The 18,639-nt window shown below is 34.8% G+C and overlaps 1 protein-coding gene across 1 annotated transcript in view; it reads left to right on the top strand.

Moving 5' to 3' along the window:
* Positions 1-18,639, top strand: part of LOC136835405 (diuretic hormone receptor-like) — a 285,624-nt gene that overhangs the window by 195,936 nt on the left and 71,049 nt on the right. The window contains exon 5 of the mRNA XM_067098895.1: positions 9,479-9,566. Coding sequence (XP_066954996.1) covers positions 9,479-9,566 — 88 coding nt within the window. The remainder of the gene's footprint in view (positions 1-9,478; positions 9,567-18,639) is intronic.

Here is an 18,639-nt window from a genome sequence, read left to right as displayed (position 1 = left end):
GTTGCTCGGACCACTGACCTTGAACTGAATTTTCCTCTGCTGGTTTATTTCTGTCGCGACAGATTGTATATTTTCTTTTGCAAAACGTTTTAAGCTCTTAACTTTTCATTTGGTTTTCGATATTTTGTCTTCGTCATTACTTTCATATCATACCAATTATATCCATTGCAGTTTTTATATGTACTTATACTTCTTTTGCTTTTTACTTCCAAACAGTAATTTAAGCTCACAGCAGCTGACAGTTTTCTTTCATTTAAAAAATTTCCCTCTAATTAGCCACTTCTTCTGAACCTTAAGGCTTAAATCCTTTTCTTTATTTTGTCGGGAATTAATTGCACATCTGTAATCATTCTCTGCCATGCCTAACCTCGTGGATATTATTAAGATATTTCTTCCCCCATCTCCAACAGCGTCCTACTGCCATCTCCATATACTTAGATAAAATAACAGTAATTCTTATCATACCCTGCAGCAGCCTTGTGTCCCGTATTATCACAAGGGTATTCTTTAACCTTTCTTCCTTACCAATTTCCTTTCTAAGATAAGATATGAATATTGTTAAATTACTTATGATCAAGATTCAACCTCTGCATGCATCTTCTCTCTCTCTTCTCTGTATATATATATATATATATATATATATATATATATATATATATATATATATATATATATGTGTGTGTGTGTGTGTGTTCAGAGTGTGTTACATATATACATATATATATATATATATTATATTAGTTATTAAAGTTGTTCTCCTCTAGTCACCCATGTTCTATATATATATAGATATATATATATATATATATATATATATATATATATATATATATATATATATATATATATATATATATATATATATATATATACATATACATATACACACACACAAAGTTACATAACATGGGTGACTATAGAGGAAAAAATATAACTTACTGACATATTCATACTTTAACTGTCGAATTATGAATGAAACCTCTGGTAAAAGTTTCTAAAACACTAGTAACTTCAAACACCTACACAGAAGGCTTACCACAACCACGTCGAATGCCCCACAAAGACTGTGCCATTCACTCTTTATTATGCACACACTCCCGCACTTCTTTGATATATGGACCATGCCTTTCCAATACTTCTTCACCCATCTACCCAGACCCTACCGAGTTTTCCTCTCCTCCACCCTGCTAACATTTTCTATTTCTGCACCTTTTCACCTACCTGCCGTCTTCCATCTTTACACAAGACCAAACCATTAAAAATTCTCTTTACCTTCTCGTCACCTATTTTAACCCTTTTGCCACTTTTGTGTTCTTATTTTTTCATACCTTCTTCTCGTTTCAAAGTCACCCCATTCTTTAGCTGTCTTGAATTATAGAGCCACTGAATGAAGAGGTTTCAATTTGAGAGGAATTGGATAATCCAAGGCAGCTGCTGGTCTCCTCGATAATTCATAGTTGCAGACATTATAAAGTGTGCTAGCAAAACCTAGCAAAAATTTGATCACGAAAATCCCACTGAAAGGGTTGCTTTCAAATATTTTGTCAATACCTACATTTAAAGTCTAGTATACTGTAATAATGAGATGTTTGTTCATCATATAGTTTACTTATCACTAACATTTTCATAAGGCAGACGTGTGTACAAATATTCTGTCAAAGAAAGGAAAATCTACTAACCTTACCTAAAAGATGGGTGGCGTTATCGTGAGTTGTCAAATGTTTAATTTCAAAGTAATTTACTCTAAGCAAAATAATAATTCAGTGATTCATAGCTAAGTGAAAGAAATCTATATTATTCATTTGCTTTACACTTACCTCTACGTTAATTGTGACATGCTATAAATGTTATGGATAATTGCAATGGAATACAGTATATCGCGCTTAAAAATGCAATATATTGCCTCTCCTTTTTCTGTTTGCCATGTGGGATAGGTTACCCAAGGGGAGGAGGGTTATAAGGTGCACGGTAAACATGCGGGATAAATATCCAACGGCCCCTCAGAGAGAGAGAGAGAGAGAGAGAGAGAGAGAGAGAGAGAGAGAGAGATCAAAGTAGCCTCCATGGCTCTTCTACTGTCGCTGATGCAAAATACTTTTTCGGCCTTTGTCGTTTGCTAGAGGATGACAGATTTGTTTAATTTTACAAACTGACGTGAAAATGACGTGGTTGTCTTCGACCTAAATACATTATTTGCTAACAATTTAAAATGGGCTTACACAAGAGTTAAAGTGAGCTTACACGGAGTTATATCGTTAGCGGATAACGTTAAAATGCTAATGATGCCACATATTAAACACATGGCAGCGATACTATGATGTATCCAAAATGTCTTGAAATTAAATCATACAATCCTACAATTTTTTTTTTTTTTTTTTTTGGGGAAATGGTGGCCGATCTGTAAATAATGTCAAACGTAAAACGTAATCCTCCTATGAACAAGAGCAGTGAGCAGTGGATCAGTGGTTGCCAGATTTAAATTAAAACAATGAAATATGAGTATTGAGAAATGTATGCAGTAAAAAACGACCTCCGAAGAAATGGAAGATGAATTTTAAATAGAACTGTTGTACATGAAATGCCGAAAGAGATGTGGGAATTGTTGATGGTAGTATGAAGGCACAAGTTGATAGGACGTAATGGTTACGGACCATTAAGGAATGCCTGGGAGAGAGACTAAAAATTAAAATACGGCTCAATTTATTAGTTCTAGGACTGCAAACATCTTCATATTTAGAGGTACTCTTTTCCCATCAGACATCAATAAATACATTTGGACATCTCCTAGAAAGCAAACAAATCACAAGGCTATCACTCAACATATCAAAAGAAAACTGAGAAATGTTAGGAGCTAAAGGGGACCTGGTGTCAACAGTGATCACTGAATTGTCACTGCTACACTAGAACTGAAAAGTCTACACAAAAAAAAAAAAAAAAGAGCTGACATATTTACGTTTGTTACAATGAAGCATCTTAATGATGAACATTAGGGGACTTCTACGAATGCTTGTCGAAACAGATTTCATTCTAGAAACCTTATGTGATGAGGACCAGACAATCAGTGAGGGTGATATACTATAAAAAAACGTACATCAAACTTCTTGAAAAGTACTGGTATCTGGGGTAACAACACGGACGCCTTGGATATCGGATAAGACCTGGGATACAATATACATCAGACAAGAATAAGGTAAATGTAGAGATGAAGAACAGCTGTCCCCAAGGCTTGATATTCGTTGGGAAATTCATAAAAAACTGTTTACCCGCTGGTGTTACTTTAGATTCTGTACATACAGGGAATATCGTGTGAACTGTGTAAAATATGCAAATGATCCTGTTTTAAGCAAAATATACAGATGATCCTGTTTTAAGCAAAATATGCAGATAATGTTTTCAACGGCAAAGCGACCCAAGATTTAAAAAGCTTGCTTAAAAGAATGTATCATATATCTAGAAAGATGAGACTCAAAATAAATCTAAGAAAAAAAAGGTATAATGAATGGTTATGCACTAATTGATGAAATATTAAATAAGGAAGTGATTCAAAGGCTAAATCTTTCAGACTGAGGAACAATGGACCTCCACTTAGAGATTCTCGAGTTGGAATTTAGTGAAAGAGAGGTTTCTATAGGTAAATCATACAATTTTAGATAGGCTGAAACTGCATGCGAAAGTAAGATTATATATAAGCTAGTAAGATTTGTATCGCTGTACAGACATGACTCACAGTATGAGAAAGAAATTATATTTAAAAGAATTTGTTGATTTGAAGATAAAGCTTCAAAAGAATATTACGAGTCAGAGGGTAGGTTTCAATTTGAAATGATACCATAAAGGAAATTAGGCTACTTCCATATGTAGATGATATAATGTCCTTCGAACAGCCTCTATGAGAATAGTCCGTAATAATATCAGCAGGGCTCCTGCGGGCACTGAAAGAATTGAAAACCCCAGATCTGCTTGGATGAGAATTGCCAGGGAGGCTGGAGACGTCTGGAGAATTGTGGTGCACAAACCACAGGAAAGAAACGAGTAGCGGAATTTTACGAGGCCCTTTGCGTCACATGGTGTTGGAGGCGATCACCACTGATATGATGACTGGCGAAAATGGATAAACAAAAAAGTTTATCAGTGAACAAACAGCAAAATGAGTAAATTCAAATACGGCTCTCAGATGGCGCCACAATCTGTTTTTAACATAAATTTTTGAGTTATCTAATGATAGAAGTTTTGCTATCCCACCGGGCATTTTTTTTTTTTCTTTTTTCCATTTTTTGATAAGTTGTGAAAAGTACAGATATCGGGAGAGTTTTGCTAGAGGAGATTGGTCGGTATGAAAAATATTAAAATGCTACTTTTCAATAAAGTTTGTAACTTCTTTTTGGGTGATGGCGAAACTTTCTTCGCAAACTTAAAGTTATTACGCTTCTCAGCGTTTTACTTTACGTCGTGATCAAGTTGATAAAAAAAAACCTTTTTTGAATAATTATATGATGCACTTTGCGAAAAATCTCAGACCTGTATGTAAAAGACATGCTCTTTGTCCTGTACTCTGCATCCTTAAATATTGACAAGAAAAAGCCATTTCAAAAGAATTATATTATACTTAGTACAACCAAAAACTTCACACTATACATATATATATATATATATATATATATATATATATATATATATATATATATATATATATATATATATACACACACACACACATTCATATCCAATGCAGCACGAAGAGACGCATGCTTGAGAATATTATACAATCCACGTCAGAAGGTAAGTGAAAACCGGGACTTTCAACAAGTACTTTCGTAGTATATTCTACATTTAACTTGAAAATATAGAATAAACTACTAAAGTACTTGTTCAAAGTCTCGGTTTTCACTCATCTTCTGACGTGGATTGTATAATATATTTATATAATATATATATATATATATATATATATATATATATATATATATATATATATATATATATATATATATATATATATATATATATATATAGAGCACCTTCTACTTCTTCAGTATGTTGAAGCTGCCAAACTTCCATCCTGGTACTGAGAGACTTATGGAACAAAATGGATTTAGTGTCTGTAGATCCGATATACCATAATCCAGAAATGCTGTGGATATAACCATCAAACAAACAATAAGCCGCCATGCTAAATCACACGGGGGGATTATTGGCTTCAACAGAAATCACTCTGCCTGCTACAGACGGTGCACCACAAGGCATGCAAGAGGTACGTATCATCAAGCAACAATACTTTTGGCAGACATGGACAGCCAGGAAACTGATTCGCACAAAGACCTCAGGAAGTTCTCAAACAGCTAAATCTAAAGATGATGTCCTCAATGTTATGGATGCATTACACAACTTTAGTAACCCGTCTGATAGTGATGACAAAGATTCACTTTATTCCCTCTCCTCTGAGGCACCTGTACCAAAGGATGTTGAGGATGACATTCTAAACGCCGATTTGATTGGTGAAAAAGTTTTCAGGACTTTTATTCAGGAACGACTACTTAACAAGGCGAAGAGTTTCAGTGAACCAATTATAAGGTTCAATCTCAAGACATTCTTAGCAACTGCCAAGTGAGCAAATGTTACACGCAAGTTGAAAACCCAAAAAATAACAGCTGAGAGAAACGTCTTTGGTCATTTATTCTTTCTTGCAGTGGAAAATAAAATCAGTCTAGAAAGAGTTCTAAGCTACCTCTTGGGTCCAGTTCCATGGGCACTGGTTACTGGGGATTGAGTACCGGCAAAAACATACAAATCTAAATTGTTACACCTACTGGACAGTGATACACATAGAGCCTCAAAACCTATTCAAAAGAAAAACAACTATATCATCGATGGAAATGCTATGATTCAAGCTCAAGTTGCTCTGCCTCACACATTTGGAGAGCTTACAGAGCTCCCTACAGAACCTCGTGTCGATTTTGTGACCAACTCATATAATCCAGACTCAATAAAAAGTGCTGAAAGACATAGAAGAGGATCTTCTGCAGCATACACGATCAAGGGCCCATTGGCAAAAATTCCAAGAGACTGGAAAGGTTTTTTACTAACTGACAACAAGAAGCAAAGCCTTACTCTTTTCCTTCTAAATGAATGGAAGCAAGACAAATATGCTAGCATGTTGATGGGGGGGAGAAAAATATACTAAGTTTATGGAGATAAATGCACTTGTTTGACAACCACTGGTGGACAGCATATAATTAATGAAGATATTGAAGAACTTGGATCCTGCCAAAAGGAAGCAGACACCAAAATTGTGCTCCATTGCTTGCACATTGCAGCTCAAAGCTCGTTTGATTCACCTATAACTATACGATGACCTGACACTGACGTTTTTATTCTCCTTCTTAAATATGCTCAGAAAATAAAGCAGACAGTTTTGTTTGATACTGAAGTGGGCGATAAAAGACGACTGATAAACATTCAAAGTGTCATCCAAGATGTTGGAAAAGAAATTTGCTCTGTTCTTCCAACCTTGCAACCATTTAGTGGCTGTGATACGACAATAGCGTTTGTCGGAAGCGGTAAAATTGCCATTTTTAAAATCCTTAGACATCATTTAGAGTTCGTTGATACATCTGCCCAGTCAGGAATCTCAAGTGAAATTCGAGATCATGTTCTATCCGAGCTTGAACACTGCATGTCTTCTCTATGGTAGATCGTCTAGTAGAGACACCGACAAATTAAGACATGAGAAATTCGTCCAGCGATTCAGTATCAAAATGTCAAAAGCACTAGTCACGAGCTATGATGGAATGGACAAGGCCCTCTTGCCCCCGCTGCAAGAATTCATTAGAAATGCGCATCAAAAGAGCGAATCATCAGGCCCTTATTTGGAACCAGGCAGGCACAACGAACCCAAAAGGAAAGACAGAATTCAAATGGTCTGAAGGTGAACTCATGCCACAGGAACTAGTAGACGCGTTGTTGGAGGGGCCAGAGAGGATACGAGATGATGATGACCCTGAATTTGTTAATCTTGTAGATTACATATTTGAGGATGAAATTTAAAAGATTATGACCAGTTATGTTTACTTATAAAACTTGCAGTGAAAACAGCTCTTCTTTATTGTGAATTTGCATGAGAAATTTAAGATAAGGATAATTTTCATTCAGGAACTTGTGGTTCCAATGCTGCTTGTTTTTATATTGAGTTATTGTCTTAAAAATATTCTCCATTATTAAAATGACTTAAAAACTTCAATTTTCAATGGAAAGAATTTGTACTCTGATAAGAATATGCCCTCATTTCAACGCAGTATTTTCTTTATTTTGTCTTTTTTGTCTTAAACTTTGATAAAAAAAAAAAGTTATGTCATCTCTTTAAAAAGGTAATTCGTAAAATTATGGTTGTAATAGAAGCACTTACAAGTATATTATATTTATGTTGCTACTTGAGTAAATTCAATTAGGCATCGGTAAAGAAGTCAAACCAAATTTCCTGAACTGAAAAACTATGTCGTCATATGATATCTAATAATGATAACTGTATATAATCTCTAAAGCTATTTTGGCTAGGTATGTAATTCAACTCCTGATTTTCCAGCTCTTGTTATATGTGATGACTGCTATTATGATAAAAAAAATATCTTACATTAAATTACATTACACCATTATTTCAGAGGATTATTCAATGACTCTGTTAAAAAAACTTATGAGAAGTTACTCAGTTCTTAAAGTTATTTATGAACTTAGATATACTAGAGATTTCCTACAAGAAATATTCAAATTATATGGTGTTAAATGCAATTTTTATCATGCAAATGGTAAGAGATTTAACTGGGTTGCTTATATTGATACACTGTAATTGCAAGGAGAATTACTTTTGCCTTAAATATAATGAATAAATCATGTATCCTGTGTATAGCATCTAGCCCTGAATTAAATATTTGATTTAAGGGCTTAGTTTTTCCGAACCCTTTTTAATTTCTTATTTAAACACACTGTCGCTGATTTCAACATACAACTTTTCTTAAAATCAGAATTAAAGTGCATGTTTTCTTTCGCATTTATCTCTGAAAATCATGCGAGTTGTGGATTTTGTAATATTAGAGATATTGATACATAAACTCCGCATCTATTTTCGCTCTGGCAGTCAACACCAGCAGAGTTCAGGTAGCAGACAAGTAGATTCTGCAATTATATAGCTTGGAGATTTAAAAAAATCTGTATCAGCAAAAATCCCCCCGGGGGGGTTTCTGTACTTAGCCCATGGACTAATATATACAGTACACACACACACACACACACACACACATATATATATATATATATATATACATAATAATGCACATACACAAAGCCGTCACAACTTCTCGACTTCCTAATACTTTTTGTATACGAATATCACTTAATGGCTTTCATCTCAGCTAGGAGTAGCCTAAATGAAAAAACTTTATCCACCTGTAACAGGACTCGATCCCACAAATGAGAGTTTCGCGACCACTCGCAAACGCACTTTGCTGCCGAAGCGAAAATAAGGTTAATTTAGCTTATGCGTACTTGCAGTTTATCTCTCGAAATCTGGTACATTTTACTAGAGTTGACAAGAGCCATTCGCACCATCGTATCCTAGTCTTTTTATCGGTTACTGTTTTTCAGGCTGAATTTATAGTCTAATGGTTACTTTTACCTGATAAATATATATTTTTCAAGGCCACAGTATCGTTCAAATTTTTGTCTTCCTCGCACGTTTCTGGATACGATTATCACTACAAGTCTTTTGTCCACGTAGGGAATAAATGAGAAGACATTCACCTTCCGTGGCCAGACTGCGCGTGGGGGAGGGGGTCAAGTCAGCTCCAGTAAAATTTACCTGAATTCAGCTGTAGGTCCCGTTGCTAAGTAACAAATTGGTTCTTAGCCACGTTAAATAAGTCTAAGCCTTCGGGCCAGCCCTAGGAGAGCTGTTAATCAGCTCAGTGGTCTGGTAAAACTAAGGTATACTTAACTTCTTCAACACACAAATGCACCAGTACCTAAGCTTATATTCGTCTTTGTATGAAAGCGGTAAGAGAATTGGACATTTTAACAATATATGGATGAAACAATCACAGGGTCGTACAAAATGAGGATCACTGATTTCCGCAAAGGTAAAGTGGAAAGTAATGGTCTGTTGGGCATTACCTAAAATGAAATGGTATCTAACAAAAACGAGACACACAGACCCGTAGATTTATTAGAGAACTAGCTGAATCTGTCCCTTTTCAGCCAATATTTCAAAACAGTATATCTGATAAGCGAAATGAAATTCATTTTGTGATTTCTTTCAAGTCCGACCGAACATGAATTCGAACCTTTGACGCCGAAACGTTTGGACAAATTACTCTGGGAAAATGTTCGAACCTTATACGAAGAAATGTTAAGGAATTCTACTTCGGGAAAATGTTCTACCTTATTTAGCAAAAATGACAATAACTGAAACTCCCTTTTCCATCTATTGCAGACTTTCGTCGGGGAGGGGATCGGATGTGCCTTCTTCGTCGCACTCAATTACTTCTTCCTCACGAACATCATGTGGATGTTTGTCGAAGGTGAGTTGTGTAATTTTTCTTTTTGGTGGTTGTGGCAAAGTCTGCACAGAACCCAAATATTTACAATTCACAAAGTAACGGAGGCCTCAAACATATTTCTGTTTAAATTCTACGGAATCTCTTGCGCACAGCGATAAAAGCTTCAGTTATGTATGTTAAGAGGCAGAAGTAAGTAGCATATTTCCCTAAACCTCTGATACAACACGCAGAGCATCGAGCAAAGTTTGCTCAGTCAAACAAGGAAGCGCTCGTCTGCATATATACACAGACCTGATTTTGTTTTCAAAACTGTTCGACCATCGCAAGTACTTCGGAACGACGCCCCTTACAAGAACAGTCCGATGAACGGCAACATTTTGACGATGAGAACAGGACTCGTCGTTATCTCGAGTTGCTCCACGTTGAGGCAGGGTCATAATTTCTACCAGATCTCACATTAAAGGATTTATCTCACTAATAATGCGGGTGTTCGTATGCTAACAGCTGATTAAACGATTATGCCTAAGAGTTCGGAAAAACGTATGAATTGTTCGAAAATCAAAATGATATATTTGATTTTTTACAACCACATACACACAATATATATATACATATATATATATACAGTATATATATATATATATATATATATATATATATATATATATATATATATATATATATATATATATATATATAGTAAATAATATAAAACCTTCCAATATAGTCCCTTCCTTAAAATATTCTCCCTTTTTCTGGCATATTCATTAGTTTTCAGAGTTTTCATCCGTCTTTGTTTATCGGAACAAACAGAATTCGTTTGTTGTCATCGTTTAAGTTTCCTTTAACTGATTAAACCGTACGAAAGTCAACTTTTTTAAAATGAAGTTAAATTTGTTTGATTTAAGGGTGAAAAGGTGTAGAATTTCAGGCGTTTAACAGGTATTGGTGGAGTATAAACTGTATAGTAATGTATTTGTATAAACAGCATATTTTTTAATCTAAATCCCATACTCCTCAGAAAATATACCTCCCGTGATACAAAACTCACTGGCCTTCCTCTTCTCTTACTATTTATATCAAAATAAAGCTTTCCATTCGAACATTTCCTGAATTTCAATCGCGCATTATGCTGACGTATAGAACCTCATTAGTAGGACCATGTGTCTCCAATGCTTACTATATCCACTACACCTATCATGGATTCTCTCCCTTTCGTACTCCTTGTACCCACGGTCATACGCTGACATACGATAGTTTCCATCCTTAGCACAACAACACTCAAACCGAGGGCTTGAATAATAATAATATACTTTTCCTCTTTCCGAACATCCAGCTACTGTCCGAAGTCTGAAGGCATGTTGCGTAATATGGTCGTGTTAAGACGATCTTTTGTGACTTCTACTCTTCCCGCATACGAATACTGCATTGCCTACAAATTTACCAAGAAAGGACACCTTCGGATACTCTCCATCCGTTCTGGTTGTTATATTCTTCAGCGACTGGTTTGCTGGTCTCCCAACGACTGCGTTGTACGACATTCCAGTCATGGTACCAGGATGACTATAGTTAGTGGAGTTAAATTGTTTGGTGGATGTGCATAAACACTCAACGTGAAAGTTTCTAAGTCGAGGGTTGACCAAAAGACCTGTCTCCAATCATATTTACTTCTGATATGTGGAATTTTCCAACTTCTGTATTTCCTGAATCATATACACCTTGTCTGTTTTAAAAAGGCAATTTTATCAAAACAAAGGTTCCGAATCATATACACCTTGTCTGTTTTAAAAAGGCAATTTTATCAAAACAAAGGTTCCATCAACTTATTCTTTCCTTGACAGGCTGAACTTGCTCTAACCAGACATGACTGTATCAGTTCTTCTGCTAAAAAAGAAAAACTAAAAAATAACTACACTTATGCTGCATGAGGAATGGAAGAATAGCTGACTCTTTGCTACATTCGCTGTATTCCAGACAGCTAAGAAGCTTTGAAATCTGATAAAAAGAGTACCTGAAACTTTGAGAGCAAAGACCAAAAGCGGTACAATAGTGATAGTACCTGACCCGCGCTTTTTTTTTATTTGTTCTTTCTCCTCTATTTTAACTCATATCTCGGCGACAAGGAAAAGGTATTGGATGGGTTGAATCAGTCAATGCCTAAGACTTTACTTCAGTGACCGACCATCTTTTATTTACGATGAAACCGATGGAACAGGCAGTTCAATGTCCTTCCCCAGAGTATAAGCCTAGAAAAAGCCGTGGTATTCACTGTATAGGTCTCCACTACTTCTAGCCCGTAGGGTGGGGGTGGGGGTGATGCCGCCAGTGTCCTCACGTGGTGCAATGTTGGCATTATTAAAGGTTGTTTGCAGCGTCCCTTCGGCCCCTAGCTACACCAACATGTTAACCTTTTATTTTACCTTTGCTCCCACCTCCTTTCTTCCATTTTGCTGTCTAACAACTCCAGCTCCCTCTTTTCACTGTCTTAAGCGCTGAATGGTTAAAAGTGCCACAGTGTTTGGCTCTATAGCTAAATTCTTTTAAATCATCGATCCGTTACCTCTACAAAAGAAAACAACTCAAGCTGTTTTCTTTCCTTTTCCTATTAAGTATGATTTAGACAACCTAATCTGTTTTCAGAGCTTTATATAATAATTTTTCACGAACGTTTTCCATTTTAAGTTTCTTTGAATTCTTAAGAGACACTGCAGGCATCAGTGGTGTTTACTTCTCTTATGAGGTTTGGAGGGTTTTAGAAAAGTCATCTCGAGAGCCTTCAACGTCCTGATGAGGAGTCAGAGTAAAGCCACGCACTTCATTGAACATTAAAACTATTTCTGCTAAAGCGGACACTTTTCAGATGAAGAGAGAGAGAGAGAGAGAGAGAGAGAGAGAGAGAGAGAGAGAGAGAGAGAGAGAGAGAGAGAGAGAGAGAGGTGGATGATGAGGTTTACTAAGTATTCTTTGACGAGAGGACGGAGGTATCATCTTAAAGCTGGAGGTGCAATAACCAAGGAAGTCTTTAATGCCAATGACACAGGATTTTTCTGTATACTTTATTTTTCTGTTCTAGTTATGTTTAAATAAATTAAGAAAATCAAACGAAACACGGTTCCACTTTCAAACAAAAGAGGGGCCCTTTTAATAGTGGCGGTAACATTTAACTCAGAAAACATGCATAAAAAAATCTAACCCTAAATAGTAATATACATAAATACTTACAAACACACACACACATATACTGTATATACATATATATATATATATATATATATATATATATATATATATATATATATATATATATATATATATATACAGTATGTGTATATATATATATAATATATATATATATACACTGTATATATTCTTCATATACATATACAGTACATATATATACATACACAGGAAAATGACAGCAGCAGTTCAGCACCAAGCGCTTTCACGTTTATTGACGCATCGTCTGGGCAAAATGACACAGATGAAAAGAAGGTTTACAAAGTAAACAAAAAGAACAAGAATACCAGATGGTCAACTGTCAAAGGGTAATAAACAGAAAGATAATCCAGGACAATCCGGGATAAAGCAGTCACAAACTAAAACCCTACACCTAACTACAATAGATACGGAAGTTTAGCCATACAAGATCCAAAAACATGTATAAAACGGAATACCAGATGGTTGGTACTTGACGTAATAAAACAAAAGGTAATCCAGGAAATCCAGGATCCACAGTCACAAACTAAAACCATATAATTAACCGTAATAAGAGATACGGAATTATCCATTTGCAGAAATATTTATAAAACTGAATACTAATTTTGCTTATATTTATCAACAACTTTTTAATTATGAAGGCATCAAGTTTAAACAAACCAAAACTTAAATTTAGAGTAGTTTCATTATTTTACTTGACAAAACAAGATTCAATGATATTCCTTTTAACCGAGTCGTTGCACGGGACTAAAGATCTTGCTTCACTCCAGTTAATAGGATGATCTAAATCTCTCATATGTACGAATAATGCATTCGATATTTGCCCGGTTCTTGCAGAATATTGGTGTTGTTTGATTCGTAGTGAAAGTGATTTTCCAGTTTGTCCATAATATATTTTATGACACTTTTTACAAGGAATTTCATAGATGCAGCCAGAAACAACTTTAGGAGAATTCTTTATTACTAAACTCTTAACGTTAAAATTACTGAAAACAACATTTATGTTGAAAAGCTTTAAAATTCCAGGAATCTGTAAAAACCTTTCATCGTACGGTAATTTGAGAATATTATGCTTGCAGAATTCAAGTTTGTTATTAGTTAAATAAAATGTCTTCTGGCTCTTTTTCCATGCTACATCTACAAAGGTCCTTAGGTGTTTGTTGGTTCAAAGCACTATCATAAATAGTTTTGATCTCAGCATCAATGAACTGCGGCCTGCAAACACGTAAAGTCTAAAGAACATCTTTTCATTTATACCCTTTGACAACTGATATCTCGTATTCTTTGTTCTTTTGTTTGCTTTGTAACCTTCTTTTCATCTGTGTCTCATCTGTGCCCAGACGATGCGTTAATAAACGTGAAAGCGCTTTTTACTAAACTTCTGCCTGTCATTTTCCTGTGGGATTCGCTTGTACACTGAAGTCACGTGCATCTACTGTGATTTTTTAAAGCGTACACACACATACATACATACATACATACATACATACATACATATATATATACAATAAAATATATGCGTATGTGCCTGTGTAATATTCTAGGAGAATATGCGTTCAATAGAAGGCAGCCTTTAATCAGGCAGGAGCTGCAAAAAAATCCAAAGCGAAATAAAATTAAAGGAATGTCAGCAAAAATGGCAGGAAAATGTAGAGATGGTAGCTGGAAAAGTGTGGACATTTGAAGGTAACGTATACAGGATTAGGGAAAAAATAATCCTCAGTGATGTGGAGAAATCTATATTATGATGGAGTGACGGCAAGACAAAAAAAAATGATTAGCTTACTGGTAAAAGATAAGATGGCAGAGGATGGGACAGAAATGGGAAGCATAAATGAAAGGTTAAAAAATATCCAAAAAAGATAGCGTACATCTTCTGATTATGCTTATCCGATCAGGAAGACTAAAAGAATGGAAAGACAAACGAGAAATGTTATCCGATGCAGTGACAGAAATGCCACAGTCAGAGGGTATATGGCAGGAGGTCCGGCAGGAACTGGGCGAATTGTTTCAAGTAAGTGAGGGAAAGTCTAGCTTTAGAGAGAGAATCCACTGAAAAAAAGCGTTAATTTCTGCCTCAGTCAAGTTGATAAACAGTTTTGAAAAACCCAAGGAGAATTGATATGATACGTGAGTGGAGAAACGGAAGAACATACGGCTTCCAAGATATATAGTATATATATATATATATATATATATATATATATATATATATATATATATATATATATATATATATATATATATATATACACAGACATAAAAACAAATAACTGTTCTACAAGGTGAGACATGTTTAACATAACATACACAGCATAGGAAAAAGACACAAGGTTCAAGGGGAGAACAGAAAATAATGTCTCAGCTAACACGGCATCAAAAGGTGTGTGGTGGAAATTGCTGAGAATGGAATACAAAAGGCAGCAGAAATGTGCAGTGTGACATCCGGGGCGGGATAAAGAGAGGCATGGCCAAGGTATCGAGGCATACCAAGAGCAACTGAAGAGGAGAGAGCTTAGTTCTGGCAGAGGATGATGTGTATGAGGCAAGGACAAAGAATAAGAGTGGAATAGAATCTGAATCTCAACACAGCAGAGGAAAGGAGAAAACATCCAAGACAGAAGTGGCGGTAGAAAGACAGAAAAGATTTGAAAGGGACAAACATAAAAGATATAAACAGAGAAATGAAAGTTGAAGAGCAAGAAATAATGGAATGAAAACAGAATTCTGAAAATCGTCTGTATAAAGAGGATGAACATGAACGAGATAAGTTGGCAAAATTGATACCAAAAGAGAACATTACATCAGGAGGTTAAAAATGGCCATGAGTAGGGTAAAAGGTGCCATTTGGCGTCCTGGCGTCCTGAACATTTGGCGTCCTCAATTATTATTATTATTATTATTATTATTATTATTATTATTATTATTTATTTTATTTTTATATTTTTGCTGAAGAAAATAACATGCATATATAAAAAAAAATTATGTAGTAGGGTAAAAGGTGCCATTTTGCGTTCTGAACATTTGTTAGTAGGGTAAAAGGTGCCATTTGGTGTCCTGGCGTCCTGAACATTTGGCGTCCTCAAGAAAAGGTGTCACTTGGCGTCCTCAATTATTATTATTATTATCATTATTATTATTACTTATTTTATTTTTATATTTTTGCTGAAGAAAATAACATGCATATATATAACAGAAGCCAGTCTATATATATATATATATATATATATATATATATATATATATATATATATATATATATATATATATATATATATATATATATATATATATATATAGCTTAATGATAAATAATATTGCCAAGACCAGGAAGAACATTCTTTATTGTACGAGCTTTCGAGGTGTAAAACCTCATCATCAGGCTGAAAAAACCGACAAGGATGAGAATCAATAAAATTACAATAAAATGAATTGTCATAATAAATCTTCAGCAAAAATACTAACGAAATATATAAAATGAACAAGTAAATACAAACTAAAAGGGTAAGACGTAAAATAACGAAAAATTAAAAACACAAACATAAAAAAATATGAAAATAAAACTAAGGTGAAATGTAAACAAACTACCACTCACAAAGTAAAATATTTAACGACCTAACTGAGTACCTACTATGAAATTACACGATAGCTAGTTGAATACCAGACGAGTTGTTGTTCAATTCCGGCTTCATCTTTTTAATAGTCAGCGACTCTGAAATTAAAAGGTCCAGTCTATTTGAACAAAAAGACAGTACCCGAAAATCCAGGTCAGTGAAAGGATGGTCCTGTGCTAAACTGTGTTCTCTAATGGCAGAAAAGGGTGGTTTGGAAAGGGGAAACCTAGTTCTAATAGAAAGGCCTCTGTGTTCCAAAATTCTGCGTCTGAGCCAGCGGGAACTAGATCCCGCGTATCGCAGACCACACTGCGAACATGAACACAAACGACAGGAATTACAATGTCCACAGGCAGAGTAGGGATTCTCAAAAGTGATCTTATTGTAAAAGGATTACAGAAAACAACCTGGAAACTGATTTGAGGGAAACAACGCTTAAGTATTTCTGTAACTTTTTCTGACCATATAGCTACTATGACCAAGGTAAGCAAGTAAATTTAATGTACTTATATCTTACTAGCAGCATTGTGACACTTGTCTGGGACAAAACTTTCATTTAAAAATTTTTCAGAACTTTGTAAATACAAAAATGGGATATGAGTTTAGAAAAATAATTTGGAGGAAAACCATATCTGATGAAATAAATTAAAATCACAACAAACATTGTAGGCTCTATTAATCAAAAGTGCATATTGAGTTCAACTTATACAACTTTTGAAAAAACTGAGGTATCCAATCCCAAGCTTTAGTAAAAGCACTTTTCCTATAAACAGAGGTCTCAACTTTGCATTATTTCTGTGTACCTGTACATCTAAAAATGACAACTTATTATCCTGTTCCATCTCACAAAGTAAAAGAAATGTTAGTGACGAGAATTAAAATATTCAAAAAACAAATCAACATGTGATAATCTTTAGACACATGGAAAGATTATCTACATACCTACGGTAATACAAAGGTTTTGAAAGCACTAGGGGATTTAGACATCCAAATCCTTTCACAATAACCTGAAGCAATCTGCATATACAGGTCCAAGAATTTCCCATAGCTACTCCATCTATTTGATTATATAATTTACCATCAAAAGTAAAAATGCTATCATCTAGTTGCCAAATGTAATAATTCTTTGCAAAAGTCGATTTTATTAAGTCCAAACACTGATAAATGGTTTTAGACATATTATTAAGAATAATGTTTATTGTTTCTTTTAATGGGATATTGGTGAAGAGAGGTTACATTTAAATCCAGCTTAATATAAATATCTTGGTTAAATTGAAAGAGTATAATTTTTAACAAATTTAAAAGAATTTACTTGAGACGGAAACAGGAGCAATAAGTTAAGTCATTTTAGATGTACAGGCATGTAAGAAATAGTGGCAAACTTGGAGACTCTGTTTACAGGAAAAGTACTTTTACTGGCTTGGGATTGAATTACTCTCAGTTTTTCGCCAGTTGGGTATATGTTGGAACTCAATACGCACTTTGATTAATAGAGCCTACAATGGGTCAGTTTGTTGTGGATTTTAATTATTTAATTAAGATATGGTTTTCCTCCAGAATTATTTTTCTAAAACTCATATCCATTTTTGTATTTTACAAAGTTCTGAAAAAATTTTAAATGAAAGTTTTGTCCTGGTGTACATTAAATTGCCTTACCTTGGTATAGTAGCTGTTATCCGGGAAAAAGTTACAAGAAATACTAATCATTGTTTCAAATCAGTTTTGGTTTGTTTTCTGTAACCTTTTATAATAAGATCACTTTTGAGAGAGAAGTCACTTGCCTGTGGACTTTAATTCCTGTATCGTTTACTTGTTCACTTGTTCGCAGTGTGTGGTTCATGATACGTGGGACCTAGTTCCCGCTGGCTCAGACACAGAATTTTGAACACAGAGGTTCCTCCTATTAGAACCAGGTTTCCTTTCCAAACCACCCTTTTCTGCCATTAGATGAGAACACAGCTTAGCGCCAGGACCATCCTTTCACTGACCTGGATTGGTACTGTCTTTTTGTTCAAAATAGACTGACCTTTAATTTCAGAGTCGTGGACTATTAAAAAGATGAAGCTTGGAAATTGAACAACAACTGTCTAGTATTCAACTTAGCTATCGCACTTACAGGGTACCAATTAGGTCACAACATTTTGCATTTTTGTGAGTGGTAGTTTGTTTACATTTCACCTTAGTTTTTATTTTTTCATATTTTTATGTTTATGCTTTAATTTTTCGTTATTTTTTACGTCTCACCCTTTTAGTTTGTATCTACT

The sequence above is a fragment of the Macrobrachium rosenbergii genome, chromosome 55, assembly GCF_040412425.1.
Source record: "Macrobrachium rosenbergii isolate ZJJX-2024 chromosome 55, ASM4041242v1, whole genome shotgun sequence".
Lineage (NCBI taxonomy): Eukaryota > Metazoa > Arthropoda > Malacostraca > Decapoda > Palaemonidae > Macrobrachium > Macrobrachium rosenbergii.
The sequence above is the reverse complement of the archived record's forward strand: the minus strand, read 5'-3'. Positions and strand labels throughout refer to the sequence as shown.